At 32.5% G+C, this 23,823-nt stretch overlaps 3 protein-coding genes across 4 annotated transcripts in view; all 3 read left to right on the top strand.

The window, feature by feature from the left end:
* Positions 1 to 23,823, top strand: part of LOC108223902 (nuclear transcription factor Y subunit C-2) — a 75,282-nt gene that overhangs the window by 32,352 nt on the left and 19,107 nt on the right. The window lies entirely within an intron of this gene.
* LOC108221276 (uncharacterized) lies at positions 1,879 to 10,267 on the top strand. The gene is made up of 12 exons (XM_017395164.2): positions 1,879 to 2,055; positions 2,448 to 2,498; positions 3,005 to 3,135; positions 4,198 to 4,311; positions 4,397 to 4,516; positions 6,253 to 6,257; positions 6,725 to 6,894; positions 7,326 to 7,379; positions 8,794 to 8,903; positions 9,347 to 9,460; positions 9,543 to 9,668; positions 9,964 to 10,267. Exons 1-12 carry the CDS (start codon positions 1,879 to 1,881, stop codon positions 9,989 to 9,991), a joined length of 1,200 nt encoding a protein of 399 aa, XP_017250653.1. The 3' UTR covers positions 9,992 to 10,267.
* On the top strand, positions 10,964 to 22,510 carry LOC108222942 (uncharacterized). 2 transcript variants are annotated; one of them, XM_017396930.2, is made up of 9 exons: positions 10,964 to 11,172; positions 12,025 to 14,973; positions 15,067 to 15,132; positions 16,541 to 16,693; positions 16,965 to 17,128; positions 17,420 to 17,567; positions 17,691 to 17,813; positions 18,543 to 18,630; positions 22,149 to 22,510. In XM_017396930.2, the coding sequence occupies exons 2-9, from the start codon at positions 12,265 to 12,267 to the stop codon at positions 22,337 to 22,339; spliced, it is 3,642 nt and encodes a 1,213-aa protein (XP_017252419.1). In that variant the 5' UTR covers positions 10,964 to 11,172; positions 12,025 to 12,264; the 3' UTR covers positions 22,340 to 22,510. The 2 variants fall into 2 exon arrangements, with proteins under 2 accessions (XP_017252419.1, XP_017252418.1); XM_017396929.2 differs by having other exon boundaries at positions 10,984 to 11,172; positions 11,983 to 14,973.

Below are 23,823 nucleotides of genomic sequence, written 5' to 3'. Positions count from 1 at the left end.
TTCAGCTGCATATGAAGTTGCAAAAGAGGTTGCAACACGGCTGGCGCCGCCTGTAGTTGCAAATGAGGTTGCAAAAGTTGTAAACAGTATTTTTGAAATTTTTTTTTTATGAAAAGGTATTTTTAAAAATAATTCTAGAAGGTAGTATTTTTGAAAACAATAAAAGAAAAGGTAGGTAGTTTTGTAGATTTCCCAATTAATTAATGAGGGTTATATTAGAAATATTGTAAATAGGTCGCTTAATTTGTTTTAGGAGTGACAAAATTGACTGATCATCCAGAGGCGTCAAAACTCGATGACGGGATGTTGGGGTTCATCACATAGTGTGCTACGATCCAAAGAAGTTGTGTTTGTATCTACATACAAAGTGATGCAATTTTTAGTATATATAAGTTTCGAATCAAATAATTAAATAATATTTGTTTTCCCCAACTATTTATAAAATTTTATTTATTTGACTTCGATGTTTCAGAACCAAATAAAATTAAAAAAATTTTGGCATTAAGGACATTTTTTTATTATATATTTAGATATTTAAATAAATGATTAATTTTATTTTGCACTAATAAATTATATTAGCCAATAATAGCATGGCATACCAAGTGTCACCTTATGACAATGTTTCTAAATATAGGCAGAGGTGTAAGAAATTAATTTATGAAAATGGCCTATTTTTAAGTTTTCTCTACACAATTGCATGGCTTGATTCCGTTCATTCATCCTTTTACATATACATACATCTTGTTGTCATCTTTATGTGCCCATATAGACATGTATGTATAATTCTGAGGGTACATGTGATCTTGTTTTGTGTTGATACTTGTTAGTTATGATCTTAGTAATACATTCACATTGTATTTATCTATGTGGTATTTGTTTAAACCAAATTTGAATATAATAATTTTAATTGCAATGTTATATGACATATAAATTGGTTGAATGATAAGGATACATGTCAATTAATCTTGTAGCTAGCACCATTCATCTTCTCGATATGAGGTGATATTTTTACAAGCATGAATTAGGGGTTCTATGTAAGACTACATGGCTATGATATCCCACATTCTTGTATTACACACGGTTTGTTGATTTTGTGAATTTTTTCTTCCTGGGCCTCTTCAGACCTATGATATCCCACATTCTTGTATAACACCGAGCAAATAGATTGTATAATTAATCATTATCATAATGATAACAATGAAAGATTTAAGCTACTATGAAGTATGAAGGTTGTCACTTGTCACGTACTCACGTGTATCTAACCACATTATTTATGAAATATGTTTCATAGATGACTCTTGTGATTACCGAATGTATGTCTTGCCACTAGATCAAGAACATTTACTATTTATGGTACCTAATCTGCCAGCCTCACTCATGTTCAACTTATTATTTGTGAGCATAATGGTGTATGTTTTTCCCCTTTCATTGTCACAACATTTGCTGGCTAGATATTTCCTATATGCGTGTATATTAAGTGCACACAACACCTATTAAATTTGCTTAGACTTATATCTATATTGCAATTATAAAACCAGCTAGCATTTAATTTCCTACCCAATATCGTGCTTCTTTTCGATTTTTTAAATAACCTGGTTTGTACTATAAATAACTAAAAGGTCATTAGTTTTTACTATTATAGTTGTTTTTCTCTTTTTTTATTATCAAAAAAGCAATACACTTCCCGTTAGCTTCTTAGTAGCTTTTACACTTCTATGTAGTCTTATGAATTACCTTATTGTTAATTTATATACATTATATGTCTTAGTTCGTTGATAATCTATCTTGTAGATTTTTTTTAATAGAATGAGAAATTGAAATATGTCCCACTATATATTTGCAGTCAGATATCACAGGATATCAAGTAAGCTTATAGATATGGCTGTAAGCTTCAGATACTGGGACGATTGTGTTGCTCCCCAGGACTTGGAGACAATGTGGAAGGACCCGGACGTGAAAAATGAATGGATTAATGCTGGAGAGGACAAAGAATCGAAAGTTCACCTTTCACGTGATCCTGATGGTCACCCTTTTTTGACACAAATTGAAATGAAGGTTGATGTATTGCATTTGTAAATTATCTACATATCATAAATATGGTATTTTAAATTTATAATGTATTATATGTTATTTTACGATGACATATTATAGCTCACAAGTAAGACAATGGAGTTTCATGTGAATCTCTTGTACATCAATTTATACAATCAACAAGGTGAAAAAATAATAAACTTAATAAAATAAATCACATTCGACTCTTATGTATTATTTGCTTCTTAATTTTTTTTTTATATTCTAAGATTTCGTTGCATATATAGGGGGTATGATTATCTACTTGATAATATGTAAGGCACCATTATGTTACATATTTAAGTTTAGATTATTCAGTATCATTATTAATTTCCACCTTTGTTCTCAATATAACATAATTCTTATTCCTTTTTCAGGCTGTAGCCGGGATAATTGTCCACAGACATTATGTTTCCCAAATTGATTCGGTATGTTTTTGTGTGATAGGATTATTATAAGACAAAAATAACAAAACTTCAATTTAAAACTTATAAAAATAATAATTATCAATATTAATTTTACATCTTTACTTCTAAATCTCATTGTCTTCGATCTTGGCTAAATTTTTTATATAATATATTATATATATCATAGTTATTTATTTTGTAATAAAGTAAAATTCTTAATAAAATAAGATTTTTAAGTTAAAATTAATGCATGTTTATATATTCGAAAATGATTCAATTAATCATTAGTTATTGGAAATAGTATATATAATAATCATGTTTAGTCTATTAAAATGCCCATGCTGGAATTTTTAACAATGAATATGACAATAAAAAATCATTTATCCTAGATTATTCAAATTTTGAGTTTTTGTTTTGAATATGGATAAATTAGGTATGGGTAGGATAACATGGTATAATTCAATCAAATTTTCATGTTTATCATTTTTTTTCAAATTTTCATGTTTATCATTCTCTTTTATTCTCAGGAAATGCTATGTGCCATTGCTGAACTTGAAAGTGACAGACAACCACTATGCACCCATTACATCAAGAAAAAGAAAGCTTCTACGATGGGTATCATGCAAATTTTTCCGAAAACTGCTGAGTGGTTGGTCAGGTACTTGTTGATGCTTTATAAAAATAAATGAAAAGTAAAATAAAAGAAAAACTAAACTAAACCAAAATTATTTTTATTAAGATGAAGCATACAAATAGACTACATATGTAAGTCTTTAGAGAGACTATGTGTGAATAAATCAAGCTAAAAAATAGCTAACCTTATTCTCTTGATACTCGTTTAAAACAAACCAATAATAACTATTTGAAAGTAATATTTATTAAAATTAAAACGTAACTAATTTATTTGAATTCAGATTAATAAGTTTTCTAAAACAATTTAAATAAATCCGAATTATTTCCAACACTCCCTCTTAATTCAATTTTTTTAGCACTGATGTACTTCCTTCGCGGGAGCGCTTCTTGCCACTAGCTTCTTTTGGGTGTCCGATATCATGTCTTAATGCAGTTCTCATCAATTATATAAATTGATGTACTTCTCACCAACACTATTATATTTAGAACACTTCCTACCAGCACTATAATATTATTGAAGCACTTCTATTTAAAGTGCACATAATGAAAAAATATTGTTGTTCCACAATCATCTGGGTCACGGTCCTCTTTTATTCTGATACTTTCATGGCCCAAAAATGTCTCACTATATAATTCAGACACATATATAACATCATAAGCTTTTAAGATCATAATGCTCTGATACCATGTTAAAGCTTTCTAATAAGAAATCATAAGTAAAATATAAGTAAAAAAATCTGAGAAAAAGTGTATATATTATTAGCGACAAAAAAATAGATACATATGTAAGTATTATCATAAACTCTTCGTGAACAAATCAAGTTAAAAGGTAGATAACATTATTCCACTAATACTCATCTAAAGTAACTTATAATTATTCCTTGAAAGTAGGATCTTTCGAATATAAAACATAACTAGTTTATTTTGAACTCAAATTAATAAAGTCTTTAAATCAATTCAAATAATTTCAAGTTATTTCTAATTGTAACATTTAGACACAATGGTTGGTTACATGACATATTTTGACTTTCTTTAGAATTTATAGGTTGTATAGAATGAAAAAGTAAAAGCCATATATTTCTTGCAGAGAACTGGGATACACTGCATATCAGATTAAGGATTCAAACACCTTGTACATGCCTTTTGTAAATGTTTATTTGGGTGCTGCCTATCTTAAGTGGTTGTCAACATATGATCATAAGTAAGTCATATCATTTTGGCTCAATTTTTACAACGGCTTTAAACAAAATATGTTTGTGGTATATGCTGAATCTACTATATTGCAGAGAAAGAAGTGAAGAGTTTATGGTTAGGGCTTACAGAGGTGATATAAAGAAAGCCAATCATAAATCAACTTTACCATATTGGAAACGATATCTTTCTGTCAAGGAAAGTCTTCCATCGAGGTAGTTATTTATGGGATGATGTGAAATTTCTCTATGCAAAAACATATTCTCATATTATTTGTAACACGTATGTGACATGGTGATAATCTTAGTTAACAGTGTCAACTTCACATGGATGTCCAGTTGAGATACATATGGAGATCTAGAGCTAATTCAATCAATTAAACTCTATTGTCTTGCATCATAAATTTTATAAATGTGAAAAAAAATATTATTATATGTTTTATCATGATATGGGTTGTTGGATGAATGAATGTTATTACCGTGATGCGTCGTATTATTTTAGTCATGGTGAGAGAGTTTTTATTTTAAATTAGAAAAACACATATTAAATGCTAGTTTCCTCTAATGGGATGTTGATGATATTAGATCCTAGTAGGACTTCTAACTTTTTTCAACTCATACTCTTTTTGCAGAAATTTTTTTGATGTTCATCCAACACTAGCGGGTCCATCTTCTACTATCCCAGAAACAAATAAGCAAAGTATTATTTAATGAGTAATTAAAATTTGTTAAATCTAATTCTTTTTTTTATCCCAATGATTGAATAATTTTATGCTTGTCATTTTTTACCAACCGTTTGAATCACTCTGCAATCTGATTATGTATTTTATTAATGTTCAAGTAAATTGCACTTTAATGGCATGAACTTTATTTTTGTGACAGTTTGATTGTTACTTTATATATTGTACATTTGGTCGTCTTAATATTTTATAAAAATACATATTAGGGACTTCTGTCATTATTATTGGTCACCATTGACTGAGTAGGAGACATTTGGTCTAGTATCTTGAACCTTTCGGCATCAACATCAATACCTCACATCAGCTAATATGTTGTTTATTTTCTCACAAATATAACCAAAATAATATAAAATCTATATTATTTAACGTAATCACCTAGAAAAGAATATGGAACCCCTGAAAATCACATAACTATCACCAACGTGTATAGTAACATAGGGGTCACCTTGAACAAGGAAGTTATATACTTCGTCTAAGAATCCTTATTTAATTTTATAATTTCTTATCCCAGCAACCTTAAAAAGTCATCGATGGAATCAAAATTTTTAATTTAAATTTAATAGTAGAAACCAAATTTATTTTTCTGTTGTTGCTGCCACTGCTACATGTTCCGGGATACTGAAGACCACTAAATTAACGACATGAATGATTTCGATTTGGTGGCTGGTCTTCATCCAAATTTCTTGAATTGAAGTTTCGGGGTAAGTTGGAAACCTAATTTATATCCAAATATGTTACACACACACACACACACCCCACAGTACAAACAAAGGGGAAAATATGAGATCTTACATGGAGCAATTTGTTCTAGATTTTTGGATTGATGCATTCAAATAATTTTTCAATTTATTTCGAATGTGTATGTGTCTATGCTAGATCCAAGAGTATGAATGAAGGAAAATGAGTTGTTCATTATACTTCTATCCATCAACTTGTGGCGATGTACAACAAATTTGACGTAAAAGTGTTATTAAGTGTTAATATTAACAACTAAGCTGTCACAAAATTAAAGTTGATTTCATCATAGTGCAATCTGCAATGTACTCCTTTTTTTATTAAATTTTTTTGTTTGTACAATGAGAATACAGGGAACAAAGCACATGTTCTATTTGGCACTTTTTATCTTAGAATTTTCATGCTGCGTGTATTCTTTTCATGACAAGAGTATTTACTGATACACATTATATATAACTTGACATATTTCTTTATTAGATCAGGTAATATCTATTCATACTCATGTAATTCACATATTGAACACAATGTTTCAAATATCTACTTGTAAAGCAATTATCCTTGTCAAATTAGTTTTTATTCATGTCGTAGCTATACTAACACCAAAAATTCACACAATGAATTGTTACATACTCCCTCCGTCCCACCAGGTTATTTACGTTACTTTTTGACACACATTTTGAGACTCCTATATAGTATACTTTCATAATGGTTTTTTTTAAAAAATCCTGAAGAAAAGTTTGACATTTAAACTTTTATTCAAAAAAAAAAAATAAACATTATTGAACTATACTTTATAAGAGTCTCAAAATACGTGCAAACAGTGAACGTAAACTTCCTAGCAGGACAGAGGGAGTAATAGTTTACTTGTTAATTGGGGATTAACAATATTTCTTACTTTATACTACATCTGTATCGAGAATGATTACTTGAACTTTACTTGATGGAGTAGGCATTGCTGGTATGATATGGGACTCTAGAGCTTCTCCTGATGACATGAATGATATGTGGAATAAATCATATGTTCGTAAAGAGTGGACTAAATGTGGAGAGAAACGTGGAAAAGTAAATATTTCTCATGATACCAACAAAAGACCTTATGTTTCCCGGATGGAACTAAGGGTAAGATGAAATAAGTATTAATTTTAAGTTTTTAACAACTTAGTAAGAATAATTATTTACTAATTTCATGATACAATTTGTCATGAGATATCATTTATATTTAGTGATTCATACTCCGTGTAACTTCAAGTAGTATCATAATTACGATGGTTTATTCCTTCATCTAAAATACTACTTTATTTGTAAAAAAAATTATTGCTATTTGTACGTTTTGTCTTAGATTTGATAAAAAAATTATAATAGATTAATAATATTCATTTCGTCTTTGACACTTTTAGATTCAGAAATAATAGATAAATCAATAATGATCAAATAATATTTTAATTGAGGCACAATTTTTTAGAACTAGTAGAGTTACTTATGCAGACAATCAATATGACTTGTAGAACTCTCATTTTTTATCAAGTCCTTAATATTGCATTTCTTTTCAGGGGGTTGCTGAGGTTATTCTTACAAAACATTTTAGCACACAGAAAGTACAAGCAGTAAGTCTAAACTTTAGTACTCCGTAATTTTAAACAAGATATGTCCATAACATAACTCATCTTCTTAAAAGGATCTGAAAAAATTGTTAATCAATTAGGATTTGATCAACCTTTTGTTATTCCTCATCTATTCTTTTCCTTCTATCATCGTAGCCGTGTTGGAACCTTGTACACATTACTTATTTGTGTCCAATTTTTTGATTAGCACGTAAAACTTTGACTAGTATAAAAATCACAATAAGTTGATGAATTTGCTGTACGGAATTAAACAATTTTGAAGAAAGAAAAAAGTAAAAAGAAAACTCATTTGGAGAATTACATGAAAAATTATGTTAATTCTTGAGTATGATTGTTATTTTTTGTTAAATCATCTTATCTACCATGCTTGCTTATTAATATATAATAATAGGGTCCTGGATGGCTGTGGATTGGTTAACTGCCCATGGTTTTCTGGCCGTTAGATGCATATGCAGTGTCTAGCGCGCTAGACAAATTTTCCCCGTCTAGCGGTTAAAAATCGCTAGACATGTTAAAATTTTGTTATAATCCTGGCCGCTGGATATGCATCCAACGGCCAGAAAACTATATGTTACTTAACCCCTCCCTGGCAATCATATGCTAGGGGCCAGCACCCATAATAATAATATGTTATAATGCACAAATTCAAAAATGGGACGACCACATTATCCGACTACGATAATCAAGTATATAATGTGTCTTGAGTCAACTTAATCGAGTCACATACATTATTGTGAAGTTTTACTCTCAATAAGTATCTGATTGTGCATTTTCTACTATAAATTAGTTTGGATTGTTTTGAAAAAAAATGACATAATTAAGATAAAATTTAGATATATGTTCCAAAATGCCACTTTCAAATTTATGGTCAAAAATACATTCCTAATAATTATTTTGAAAATAAATAATCATATATATTTATATTTGATGTGTATAACCGGTGTGGATACTCGATAAAAGTGTGTTGTTGTATATGATAAGTATTTTAGAATAATAAAAAATGATTTTGTGAAGGATACCATTCCGAGATGGGTATCGCGCGACACCCACTCCTAGAATGCATATCACTATATACCCAAAATACGTATCATTTATACAAAATTAAAAAAAAAAAAATTATATGCAATAACAATTTCAAAAATACGTATCTCGGGATACCTATTTTAAGAATACGTATTAGAATAGTATTTTTGATTATTTACATAAAAATGGTGTTCTTGTAAACAAAGTAATATGTAACTTTATCTTCGCTCAATTATCTTCCAAATATGTGAACTAGAATTGATTCTCAAGTTAGTATTTACTCTTTATGTATAATTAATTATCTGTATGCTAAGCCAACAAGAAGTATTATGTAACTAATACATTAGTCATATTCTTTTAATCCTCCTTCCAGTCAGTTTTGTGTGCTATGGCCGAGATCGTAAGCATGCGTTACCTGAACGGGGTTGGACAACGTATTGGACTCATGGGAATAGATTACCCTACGGCTCGATGGCTCTACAGGCATGTGGTGGCTTTAGAATTCATCTATTTATAAATTCAACCAGTTTACTTGACTCTTCTCCTTTTCTGGTTCTCTATACCTTTTCGGATGCAAATTCATTAATCGTAGAACATACAACTTTTGAAATATTGATGCATTCTGTAGTGTACCATCGTTTACACTACATATTAAAAGCATGCTGGTTGCTGGTATATATAACTTTTTCTCTGGACTACAAGTACAAAAATTGTTACCGAACTTTATCATTTTTTTCATTTTGTTGATCGGAATTCAAATTGACAATATCGTGCTCATATATTATTTAATTCATTAAAAAGGGGGGCCAGGTCCATTGTTTTGGGGGGGGGGGGGGGGGGATTTTTTTTTTTTTTTTTTCTCATGAAAGTGGCTCTTAGCGGTCATATGAAAAAACTTTGCATTTTACTCGTGGAACTACGTTCAGGGACTTGGATTACAAGGCATACAACGTGAAATCTGTGGAGGATCTTACATGGCCTTTTGTCTCCATGTACTTTGGTGCAGCCTATCTGTCCTGGCTGACAAATTATGAAGGGAGGTCAGTTTCTTTGTCATTTGGACTCAGAGTGTATTAGAATATTTTACAGTTTGATGATCTTACCATCTGGTTCCATCACTAGTGAAAGGAGTCCCCAGTTCATTGTTCAGGCTTATCTTACTGGACCGCAGAATGTGAACCTCAAGGAGACAGGTCCATCTTGGCTTAAGTTTGAGGAAGCCATAAGTCATTATGAAGACTTGAGCAAGTAAGAAACATCATGCTGTGTACACAACTATGAGGCCCTTTGGAAAAACTTTAAAAAAGTGACTTCTTCCTTAAAGTAAAAACTGGATTAAAAGTGAGAAGTAAATAAGTTAATAAAGTGTTTGGAAAAAAATAGAAATTCTGAGAGAAAAGCTAGCATTTTCAATTTTTTGAAAGTGCTTCTACTTATTTACACTTACGAGTCAAGAAAAGCAGAAGCATAAGCTTCTCTTAAACAAACGGGCGCATAATTTTTTATGTTTGTCTAATGTTAATCACATAAGCTCATTTTGCAGGGTTCAGGGAGATTGTAGCATATTATGATCAGGCCAAACAAGATTTGCTTTACTGTAATCCCAAGTCTATTCTTCCGAAAAGCTGAGAATTATTAATATAGCAGTAAAACCTTCAAGCAGCTTTAATTTATCAAAATGTACTTGGGAGTCAGCTACACATAAATGGTGTGATGTGATGAACTCATGAAGCCGACTAAGCAAAGAGTAGAAGAATGCATCAACTTGGTGTTTTTCTAAAACTGATTCTGATGATTATGACTACTTGAAAAATATTAGTATTGTTGCAATCAGAAAGTTTAAATTACTCGACCGTCCATGTTACTAAATTTTGCTAAAATGTTGTTTGTATGTACTTTGCTTACTGCTAATCTCTTCAATCTAAGTTTGTGTCAGCAAGCTTATAAAAGCATATACCTTGATCTGCAAAATAATGATTATTATATTGCATAACAAACCGACAATGTAGTCAATCACATGGAAACTGATATATTACTCCTCCAAAGAGTACTAAAAATCAAGCTTGCGGCCAACTGTATAACTGTACTATATAATTTGTCTTCGATTTACGAATATTATTAGTAGTTTTAAATTTTTTAATTATGTTTGATCGAGAAGAATGAATAGAATGAAATGAGTAACATAACATAAATCAATTTTTATTTCTTTTCTTTTGAAATGATTCACGCCAACCAAACAAAATCTTAAAGTTATTTGTAATACTACCTGCACAAAATTAGATACAAAATATTAAAAATAATAATAACATGATAGTTGAAGTAAAATATATAACTATACTTGATAATATTTGTAAATACATAAATTCATTCTGATCAAAATTTAACATATAATTTTGTACGGTAAACAGGAAAGAATTAACGACATCTTTTCCGGAGTAGGAAAGAATTGTAATACGAAAAAGGGTAAAGGGGACTTTTAAATACTTTATTGACAAAATACATAAAGAGAAAAGAGAATCGAAAAATAAAAAAATGATTAACGTGTGGAAATTTAGAGGAAAATAAAACGAGTAGGACACAGAGGGAGTCGACAAGTAGAGTAAGAAACAAGGGGGAATATGAATATCTCTCCTGAGCTTTCACAACTGCCCTCCATCTCATTCAACTTCATCTATTTATACTTGCATACAAATTAAACACACCAACTCTCTCTTCGATTGCTGTTTCTCCGATTCGATATCAGGACTCTGAAGTAAGCGTTAATTATTTTTTTCAATTATTTAAGTCGGTTGAATTATATCTGATTTTGATCAATTAATTTGAATTTTTCAAGCTTATCGGATCGTTACTGTTTGAGATCTCTTATAACCTGTTTCGCTATTCGTATTGCGATATTATCGAATTTGAACGAGATGACTATGGACTGGTGTACGTTATAGAAATTATGTGTGTGTTTGTGTGATGTCGTAACTGAATACGTGTGTTTTTGATTGCTGTGATTACTGAATAGCTGATTGTTATGCTGTGAATTGTGTTTAGGTGTTGGTTACGTAGCTTTATTCGGTAATCACTTAGGAACGTTGTTGTTGATTAAGTGTTGTTGACGGAATTTAGACTGAAATTCATGTGTGGAATTGGTGAGGATTGTTAGTTGACTTGACTTGCTCCGAAAGGAGATGAGCTATTGCAACTACGTATAGTGATTACGAAATTAGCCAAGTAGGTTTTTTGTGGCCATATCAGTCGGGAATCGGCTGCGTTATACGAAGGTTTAGTTTCTCGTTTACTATTTTGAGTGAAGGTTTGTTTAGTTATTACAATTGTGGACGTATATAGTAACTTTCTCAGTTCGTGTCGAATCTCACTATTTGTCTCCTTCGTACGTACGTGTAGTCATATATTTATATGTAATGAGCTACACATATCATTACATTTATTCACTTGACTAAACCAAGAAACAAATAAAATCATAAAAGACAATCTGAGTTTCTTAATATATAAATAAGTAAAAGTAGAAACTTACATTCGAATAAATTACGTTGTTCTTGAACTGTGTATGCAGGAGCGCGGGGAATCTTTAATATTTGCTGTATCTGATTTCCAGGGTGTCTACTAGCAGAAGTGGCATTCCGGTCCGAGTGGTTGACTGTTAGCATAAGGTCAAGCCTTCTCTATTGTGTAGTCTGTAGTATATAAGTTTTCTGCTCGAGGCTACGCTCTCTAGCTTGAACGTCTTAGAAGTGTGCTTTCCTGTATTGCGTGCATATCATTCTCGTAGTATTATGACTTTGACATTTCCCTCCACTAAAATGTCCTGAAGAAGTGGGAAACCAGTACTTTTGTAATGGAAGATTCAAAGAACTACAGTCATATTCCGCGTAGTAACATTGAACCTGAGAATGTACAATTTGGACATACATCTCAGGGATACATGATGGATCCAATGGGTCGTATAAATTCTAGCGTGAGGCCATCAGAGCTAAATTTTGCAGAAGCTAAACCTGTACATAATTACTCTATACAGACAGGTGAGGAGTTTGCTCTTGAATTCATGCGTGATCGGGTGAATCCAAAAAAGCCATTTATTCCATTTGCTGCTGGCGATCCTAGTGTCGCAACAGGTTACTTAGACCTGAAAGGCATATTAGGAATCAGTCATAACGGGTCAGAAAGTGGATCAGATATCTCTTTGCTTGCCGTTGTAGGGAAGGAGCCAAAAGAGTTTGAGAGAAATAACTCTTCTTTGTACGAAGAGAAAAGTACTTATGGGTCTGTAGCATCAGCACCATGTGATTCATTAGGGTATAACGGAAATCAAACTGTAATACCTGAGTATTCCTCTTCCAGAGTATCTGATGGCTCCACAAGGAAAATTAAAATCCTGTGCAGCTTTGGTGGTAAAATATTACCTCGGCCCAGGGATGGAAAGCTCAGATATGTTGGAGGAGAAACGCGTATTATCAGACTGAGGAAGGACATTTCGTGGGAGGAAATATGGCAAAAAGCCACAGCAATCTATATTTATACTCATTTAATCAAGTATCAGCTTCCAGGGGAAGAGCTCGATGCTTTAGTTTCTGTATCTTCTGACGAGGACTTACAGAATATGATGGAGGAGTGCAGTGTACTAGGAGATGGAGAAGGATCAAAGAAGCTGAGGATGTTTTTGTTTTCTGTAAATGATCTAGATGATGCTAATATTGGTTTGGCCAGTACTGGCGGTGATTCTGAAGTCCAGTATGTGGTTGCTGTCAACGGAATGGATATAGGACTAAGAAATGAGTCAACTCTGCATGGACTAGCTAGCTCTTTAGCAACTAACTTGGATGAGCTAAATGTGCAGAATGTTTCCAGAGACACAAATAAAGTTGCAAGCGTTGCTGCTGAATCATCAATAAATCAATATTCACAGCCAATTCTTTCCAAGCCCTCCATCACTTATGGAAATGAGTCACAATCTCATCCTCATCAAGGTGAGATGCATCACGAAGAAGTTGAGAAGGGCTTGCATTCCGTCTCCGAACCCCAATCTTCTACTTATACACCTGTTGTAGATGGTACTCGTCCATTGCCTTCTCCTTTACTGGTGACCCGAGAAGGAAGTTTGTCAGAGGATCACCCATCTGGTGCTTTAGTAGGCTCCCAGAGTATTCTTCAGAAAGAGGTGGAGGTGAATATGAAAACTAATGGTACAAGTAATAAAGATATTGAACAAGAAAATCTTCGGCCCACAGGGAAGGAAGTTAATTACTCCCCTGTTGAAGAGTCTTCAGCATCCATACCAACACTTGACACAAAACTTCCTTCAAGACCTTTGATCAATGAAAGCAGTCCCCTGGAATCTGTGCCAGTTACTTCACCTGATGTGACTAATCCCAAAAGAGATCCCAAAATGAATGAAAATGGGTTGTTGACATCCACTAGTGCCATTGCTACTGAACATGCAAACTCCCAGACTGATTTAATTGATCTAAGCTATCTTGAGCCCGCTGTGCCTCCTCAAAGTGTCTTTCGCTCTGAGAGATATCCTCGAGAACAGGGAGAGTCATTAAACAGATTAACCAAGTCCGATGATCTTGGTTCACAGTTCCTTGTTACTCATTCTCGTTCTGATATTGCACAGCAGGATTCTGTGGAAGAATCTGGTGAGATTTTGCACAATTTTGAGCCAACTCTTAAGATTGAGCAATCTGCCTCAAGCACTAAGCTTAACAAGCATGGAATTTCTGATAATGGACTTGCAAAAAACCAGAATAATTCTGCGGCAATAAAGGCCCAGATGAATGACAAAGAGAATGGAACATATAATCAGGTTCCTAAGCCTGGCGACAAAAAAAGCTCCATCAAAGGTAACACAAATAGTTCTGCGCTTAGTGAAACAACAAGAGGTAAAAACCATGAGGATTCTGCATGTAGCCTTCCAGATTATCCTTGGGGTGATAAGTCGGAAAGCAATATCTCTTCCAACTACGCTCAGGGAAATTCCCAACCTTCTGCTAAGACAGGAATGTCAACTAGAAATGTTTCATGGGGGGAAACCTCTGTTAGTGTATCCAGACCAGAGCGAGGAGATATATCTATTGATATAAATGATCGATTTCCTCATGATTTCCTTTCTGATATATTCTCAAAAGCCGTCATATCAGAGAATTCTTCTGATGTTACACTGCAGAAGGATGGAGCTTTAAGCATGAACATAGCCAATCATGAGCCTAAACACTGGTCTTACTTCCAGAAACTGGCACACGATGACTTTGTTCAAAAAGATGTTTCTCTTATTGACCAAGATCAGATTGATTTTTCATCTAGACTTTCTAAAGTAGAAGAAGAATCAGAAGCTTATAAAATTACTCCAGTAGTAAGAGGTGGAATTTCTTCAAACCAGATGGATTCCAAAACTGATTCAAGTGATCAGAGAGATTTACCTGGTGCAAGCGAACTTTCCACCACAGCTTTGCATTCTGACTATAATCCGTCCCTGGTGGAAGGTAAGGATGCCATGCAGTTCAAAGAATCATCTGAGAACATAAGAATACCAGAATCTGACTATGAGGTACGTATTGTGGTAGTAAGTTATTTGAATATATTCTTTCGCTGGATATACGCATTTTGCAGAGCCCATTCTTAAAAGCTTTGTTGCTTGCAGGGTGGAATTAGGAGCTTCCCTTCTCTGGATCCTTCTTTTAATGATTTTGATATTAGTTCTTTGCAGGTAAGTTGTATCTGTTTTCCCCCAGTTAGTTTGTCATGAGAATTTAACCACATACATATATAGGGTGCTACTCCACTACAAACCTCTCTTAGAATAAAAAGTAAAAACCAAGATTAAAAACCTATAAATCACATTGAAATATATCAAATATGGTATGGAAATTGATTGTTGGGAGATGAAGAAAAATACAATGAAGTCGAATTCCAAAAAAAGGTGAACCGATTGACGGAAAAAATCAAATTAAAAACGGAAGGATTTTGTGGAATCATGTGCGGGAGGGTACAAGTTTATTGTGTGTGTGGTGAATTCTAGGGGGCCATTAGATTAGATTGATCTAATGGCTTAGAATAGTTTGTATTTTATTTTTGGTTTGTATTTGATCAGTAGCCATATATATATATATATATATATATATATATATATATATATATATATATATATATATATATATAATATATATATATATATATAGGCACTTGCTCAAATGAGAACTTTCTTAAAATGAGAACCGTGAGAACTTTTTTAATTTATCAAAATCTCATTCATTTGAAGGGCCCCGCCAGGGGCACCTTCACAAAAAATGTATATCATTAAGGTCTCCACCTAGCTAGCCCAAAAAAAAAAAATCACTGATGACGTGGCAGTGGACTTTTTTTTTTGAATTTTGACTAGCTAGGGAGAGATTAGTTTTATATACATTTTTTATATTGGGTACCCACTAGTTTGATGTTTAGATTAGTCAAAATATGATAAATTAAGGAAGTTCTCACGGTTCTCATTTTAATAAGTTCTCACTGGAGTAACCCTCTATATATATATATATATATATATATATATATATATATATATATATATTTTCAGTTTCTCTGTTAGCGAAAGGGCATGACGATACATGGCATGTCCTATTAATTCCAATTATACATTAGATTTTTCTGATAATAAGGAGTTGACAACGAAAATGTTAGATTTGTAACTTAACTGTTAAGGTTGTCGGTACACACAAGTTGATATATATGTTTTTTATTATTCTGAAGTGCCACCGAGATCATATTAAGCGAAATTAATAAGATTTACAACTACAAGCAGAACTTAGACATAGCTGTCGTCGGGATTCAGGAAGTGTTTAACAATGTAACTTATTCCTCGCCATCTGTTAGATCTATATTTTATATATTCTTCTATCATAAAAAATTATTGCAACTCGATGCTATTACTCAGTTACTGATAATTGGGTACCTAGTATCTGCACAGATTATCTACTCTGAATCTAAATGATAAGTTCCAGTTATTTCTTTCTATTTTAAGAGAAGGGAGGGGCTATGTTGGTTCAATTCAAGCTCTTATTCTTTAGCGTCAATTTAGCGAAACAGTATGGACAGCTGAATTTAATTGTAAGTTGCTTGTTCAGATCATAAAGAATGAAGATCTTGAGGAACTAAGGGAACTTGGTTCTGGCACATTTGGAACAGTTTATCATGGGAAATGGAGAGGATCGGATGTTGCCATAAAGAGAATAAAAAAGAGCTGCTTTGCAGGTCGATCATCAGAACAAGAGAGATTGGTATGGACTTTTTTGTAACTTATACTAGCATCATATCATATCTAATTTGCTGATTTACTCTACAAGATCTGTCACTATCTGAAAAGTAAGCTGAAAGTGAGTTTTGGAAATTTGGTCAAATCAGATGAAAATTTCCTCATATATCTTACTTCAAGTAGTCCATTCTTATTCACATTATCATCTATGTATACAAGTAATAGTTTTGTTCACCCTTTGTTTGTCATTTGAGCATGTGTACTTACTATAGATTTTTAAAATCGTTCCTATACAGACCACAGAGTTTTGGAGGGAAGCTGAAATTCTGTCAAAACTTCATCATCCGAACGTGGTCGCATTTTATGGTGTGGTACAAGATGGACCTGGGGGTACATTAGCTACTGTTGCTGAGTTCATGGTTGATGGTTCTCTTAGGCATGTTTTGCTGCGCAAGGATAGGTATGCTTCCACATGTCTATCCCCACTTATATTTTTATTATCTCGAAAAGCTAAGTGAATGTTATCCAAATTCTAATTGTACTACTGCTGAACTGATAGGAATTAGTAATAATGCAATTCTATACATGTAAAAATCTTTAATTTGTCGTATCTATGAAATTTCCGTTCCTACAATTTTTACACCCTCTTCATCCAATCTTTTTCCATATGGCCCCAATTTTAAGAAAAAACTTGTATATTGTTTGATTCTTTTTCCATGTTTGTCATAATTCTTTTCTATATTTTCCCCAGGCATCTTGACCATCGGAAGAAGCTCATTATTGCGATGGACGCAGCCTTTGGAATGGAGTATTTACATTCAAAAAACATTGTGCACTTTGATTTGAAATGTGATAACTTACTGGTGAACTTAAAAGATCCTTCACGGCCTATATGCAAGGTTATAATTTACATGTACATGTAAATTAATGTCTTTCTAATAAGAGTTTCCTTTGGATGATTTACCTGGCACATGTTGTTAGAGCATGATTCAAGTCTTTCGTATTGTTGTACTACTTTTCAGGTTGCTGATTTTGGCCTGTCCAAAATCAAGCGTAACACCTTGGTTTCTGGTGGAGTTCGGGGAACATTACCTTGGATGGCCCCGGAGCTACTGAATGGAAGTAGCAATAAAGTTTCTGAGAAGGTATGTGGCTACCATTTCTAACTCATAATGCATTCGATGAATGCTCAAATAACAACATATAACAAATGTAAAGGGGCCTCGGTCCTTGCATCATTTTTTCCACTACTCATAATTACGGAATATTCTCGCAGTATACATAAAAGAACTTGTGGAGATATCAAATAGGTTATAGCACTTCCCATATGGCTTGTTTGGAATTCATTTTAAAGTCTGGATTTGGACAAATGACGTGTCTGGATAACCAAAGAGAATTTTGGACATGGATTTGATTCAATTTCAGGTCTTTCCAATTCAGGCATAAATTTGAGAATTTGGAATGACCACTTAATTAATGCCACTTGCAATTTTATCGTTTGAAATGAAATTCATGGTCCCAAACACAATCTGTAATTACTATATATATGTAAGTGTCTAAGATGAAAGATTAGGAAATCATGCTGTTTCTTATGACAGCAAATTTAATCAACCATACAGAATTTCTCCCATTGTCCCGTGTTCTTCAGGCTCATCCATATATGTTTTGACTGGATCCGTATGAGTTAGATCCCACTGATAAGTTCTATGCATCTTAGCAACAACTCCATAATCTTCCCAAGCAGCCCAACTTGGTAATTTTTTCTAATGCTATAAAAGTTAGCAGAACGGGAATTAAAGCATAGATGTGAACTCCCAATTCTCTCTCGTGTTATCAATATAAATTACTTATGGTTTCCTTGCATAATTGAACAGGTTGACGTTTTCTCTTTTGGTATTGTCTTGTGGGAGATTCTCACTGGAGAAGAGCCTTATGCAAACATGCACTACGGTGCAATTATCGGTACGCTTTCATGTCATGTTTTAATGTTAATGTACTGATTACTTGGCTGAAGACTTTTAAACTGAACCTTTATTCTAAGTCCAAATTTAGATATTACATAAAGCAATTGGCTGTAAGTTGGATGGTCCATGTGTTACTGATAAAATGGTTATATAATTTTGATATATTACTCCCTCCGTCCCCTTTTACTTGTCCCTTTTGAAAAAATAACGCATCTTAAGAAAATGTTAGGTGGATATCTTGTTTTCATACATATCCCTAATAAATGTAATGAATTAGATAGAGTTGTGTGTATATATATGCTAGTCAAACATTGGAAATTGTTACATTTTGAAAAAACATACAAAAAATTGCTTTGAAAAGAGAAGTGGACAAGTAATTTGGGACAAATTTTTTTTTTTCAAAAGGGACATGTAAAAAGGGACGGAGGGAGTACTAGTTTGATGGAAACTATTTTAAATGTTGATGTAAAGTTAAGCCATTATTCATTATGTAATTAACAGACCTTTTGTTAATCGTTATCTTCTGGTACTGCTGAAGTGAGTAGTAAGTAGTTATAAGGAAACAACCTGGTATACCCAAGTCGATGTTGATATATGTTCCACCTAGACCTGGCAAATTTGGTCTGGTTCCAAAAAAACAAACTGAAATATGTGGAACCGAGATTTGATTTTACATCCGAGGGGGATAATCTGAAATTTCATCGAATCCAAAATAATCTGAACCGAGATCCGACTCAATATAATCAAACCTGAAAATAATTCGAAAACCGATTTGATAATATCCGAAAATTATGTGGACCGAAAATTTAACCGAAAATAATCTGAAATACTGCTTCCGAATATGACACAAAACCAATCAAATCCAAGCAAATAGTTATATTATATGAACCAAATATGACGTGAATCCAAAATTAAAGATAAATGACCAGAAACATATTTGAGGTATTAAAATGATGAAGACATATTTTTTTGGACCTTTATATTTACTTTCATCAATTTTTATATTTTTTGAATAGCAATATATTTTTTATTGTTTATGATTTTAATATATAATAATTTATTTAATCATTTTGTAAATATAAATTTATTTATATTGGTCTTGTATGTAATACATACATACATACATAAATACATACATACATACATACATACACACACACACACATATATATATATATAGTCCTACTCCAATAGAAACCAAATTAGCCTAAAAACTAAAAACTAGTTTCTGGACAGTTTTTTATCACTATTTTTAACTACAGAAATCACTAATTTGTACATAACATATCACTAATTTATATATAGCATATCTCGCGAATATAAATATGTATATATACATATATGCAACGTATATGACCATCATCTTCACCTAAATCGTAATAATGGACCTCTTACCACCATTACCAGACGTTTCTATGACTTGCCACCATTGTCTATCATCACCAATAGTCACATACACTTTCCATCATAACTTACAAAACTAACGACTACTTCCCATCATCATACAACTTCTTTTGCGGCTTCCTACCGCCAAAAACCTTCCTACGGATGAAATTGATCATCTATAATCGATTATCAATAGTTTAGATAAGTAGATTTTCTCAATTTTGATAATAAAAATCGATGTTTACATACTATATAAAAACAGTGGTTAGTGCAGTATAAATGAGTGATACCCGTAGTTATAAATAGTGGTAGGGAAACTGGTTTCCAGTTATTATTTTAAGAGTGGTTTCTATTTGATCATGAGCCTATATATACATATATATATATAGAGAGAGAGAGAGAGAGTACTACTTTAATAGAAACCTCCTTATTCAACAAACTAGAAACCCACCTCAAAATATCACTAAATTCTAAAACACATATCACTAATATCAACACATCCTTCTCCATCTTCCCCACCATATCCATCTTCACCTCCACCTCCATCTCCGCCACTTCCACCTCCGCCGCTGCCTCCTCCACCTCACCTCCGCCGCTGCCGCCTCCTCTCCTCCGCCTCTTTCACCTCCACTGTCGCCTTTTTATTGCAACCCCAGTTGTCTTCCACAGTTCTTTATGCTACGCCGCCTTTTAAGGGTGGTTTCCATTTGATCATTGGCATATATATATACATGGTTTTGCTAAAAAAGAACACTCTTAAAAGAACAACACGGAACACTTTTGAATCAAATACAGAATGTCATCTAAAACTTGAATTACTTTAAAATTTTAAGCTGATTAACTTTTTATTATGAATAATAATAGTATCCTTCATGTTTTAAAATAAATTTTGGGTTAAAAATAACATGTATGTATGTAAAACTAATCGTGCAAAAAATGTATATATGATTCTATTCTGGATTCTATAATATTTCATATTAACAATGTGGATGAAGTTGGATGTTAGATTTCATATATTAAGTTTAAATGGTGCTTAACTATGTAATTATAATCCTATCAAATCATATTTTGTGAAAAATGAAGTGTTATGATAGTGTTCAGTATTGTTCTTTTTTTAAAGTGTTTTGTATGGAGTGCAACCCATATAGGTTCATATATATATATATATATATATAACATTATTTTAGATGCATGTCCTTAGTATGTTTTCTTAAAATGTTAATATTTTATACTTAAAAATAAAATTATTTTATTTCACTGCATTAAGTCAATAATCCATAAACTTATATTTAATCAAGTTTATTGTTTATAAATTGTGATTATGCTATGGCAAATTGACTTGATGATATATTTATCATATTTTAAGAATTATTCAAAATCAGTCTAATATTAATCTTAATCAAAAAAATTCAATTCAATTTAATCTAAAATTTATCCAATTTTAATCTGAATTTGACCCGAACCAAAGTCAACCCAATCCGAACCGAAACCAGTTTGAATTATGCAAGACTGAAATTAGATACGAACCGAATTATATCCGATCCAAGTAATACTTACATATATTATAACCAAAAGTTTATCCAATACGAATGAGATCCGGTCTTGATTCTGGTCAGCATTGGAAGTGGAAATCTAAGTTCAAGACTTTAAGTTTGGCGAGGACAAATATATGTTTTAGTGTTTTCCTTACTTCAGCTCTAGTAGATTAGTATCGGTTCCCTGTTAGGACTGATGATAAGCCCCTACCATTTTAACTATCCTATCCAGCTCAATCCATTATTGAATGATATGTTATGAATATACTTTTTAATTGCTTTTTTGCTTTTCAATATCTGAAAGATTGGTTATATAGTTAACATTTGGCCTAGATATTACAATGGATATTAGTAATAATCATGTGTATTTCTTCACTTTATATAAGAGAGACTAAAGTTTCTGTTGTAAATACGAATATATTGGAACCTGAATTTAATAAAGTTTCTGTTGCTTAGCATTTAAAATTGAATGAATTTCAATCAAATGTTTTGTGCAACCAACCATAGGAATTTTATAGCTTCATCTGTGTCAATGTTTATTAAATTGATACTGAGTATTGACTCCTTGGCTTCACCTGGTTTCTCATGTTTTCAGGAGGAATTGTTAACAACACACTAAGACCAGCTACACCAAGCTCTTGTGATTCTGAATGGAAAAAGCTAATGGAGCAATGTTGGGCTCCTAACCCTATGGTGAGGCCCACGTTCACCGAAATTACAAATCGCCTTCGTATAATGGCTGCAGCTTGCCAAACCAGAGCACATGTTCACAAGGCATCTAGCTAGCGGTTTATGCATATAGTACTGTTAAAAGGTAATGGTATTTCTGGTAAATGTATTATGTATACATTCACTTGTATATTAATGGTATATTAACGGCTTGTTTACATTACATCGGTTACTGGGATAAGATTCATATCCCTATGGTTTTCGTGAGATGAAAGTGTCCATTTCTTACCGGTGTTGTGGTATATATATTTGCTTTTGTTTTAAATTTCATGAAAAATGCACCCCAGGATAAATGTGGGGTGAGTTTCAAATTAGATCCAATTAACTTAAAACTAATAAAATTTTGAACTTAGAACTCATATAAATGCATTAGATTATGATTAAATTAATAGTCAAAATTAAATATTTCATTTAAAATTGGTTCTATATTATCAACTGTTGCACCACGTACTTTTCATAATTTTCGTGACTAAAAAAGATCTTTCAACTATGGCTGTTGCAACCAGAAGGATAGTGAAAGTTTTAACAGGCAATAAATCGAATGATACACAGCAATCTTTTTTGTCTCGACCTTTCTTTGTGAAAGACCGTTGATACTCTTCATTTCAGAAAAATCAGGATGGATAGAACTTTACAAATTGAATAAACTTCTTTTTATCAAATACAGAAAAAGAATCGGATGGATCGAGACAAGCCATACACAAAAGCAACTATGTGTTAACTTCATTGAATCGACTATTCAACTCTCTCATCCGATCATCTGTGAGAATTCTTTTACACGATTTAACAAGATTCATGCCGTTTACAAGATCTTGATATTTCCTATGCAATGCCTGTGATAACTCATTAATAATCTCCAATATGGTCTTCATTAAAGGTAATAAGAACACAAGTTCAAAACATTGAACAGTCCAAAAGATCACTTGCTATAGTAATTTGTTCCAACCTAGATTTTGATATTATTGTCCGATTTGAGCGTATATGTAGAAATCTTTCTCATGAGCTTGGTCTTATTTCATCATTGAGAAACGAAGTTCATTTTGTGACTCTTCAAAAAGAACACGTTAGATCCATCCTATGATGATACCTAACGAAACCAACAATTAAGATAAGTACAAAAATTAAACCTTCTATAAATACAGATAAACCTAATCACACATGGAAGGGGTGGACAATCAGCTACAACAACGGGTGCTGTAGCGGAATTGATTGCAAAAAACAGAAAATCGGCCACATTAAAACTTCATTATGGGGATGTCCGTTTGATATCCAAAAACTGCTCAACAACAGTCGGACAAGTGGGGAATATTAGGGTGAACCTGAAAAATGTGGATATAGCCGAATCCAAGCGTTGGCTAGATAAGCGTAAAAAATTTCAAGATTTAAATTTGGTAGGGAAGATTCAGGAACATCAACGATTGAAGGATCATTTATTATTGACTGTGGAGGTGTCGAAGATAACGGAGGAGATGTTCGGAATTTCTTAAATAATCGAAGCATATTTGATTAACTAAATAAATATAGAGTTTGGCATTTTTAGC

This window comes from Daucus carota, chromosome 5 (genome assembly GCF_001625215.2).
Source record: "Daucus carota subsp. sativus chromosome 5, DH1 v3.0, whole genome shotgun sequence".
In the NCBI taxonomy this organism is placed as follows: Eukaryota; Viridiplantae; Streptophyta; class Magnoliopsida; order Apiales; family Apiaceae; genus Daucus; species Daucus carota.
Note: the sequence above shows the minus strand (reverse complement) of the source record. Positions and strands in the feature narration are given on the sequence as shown.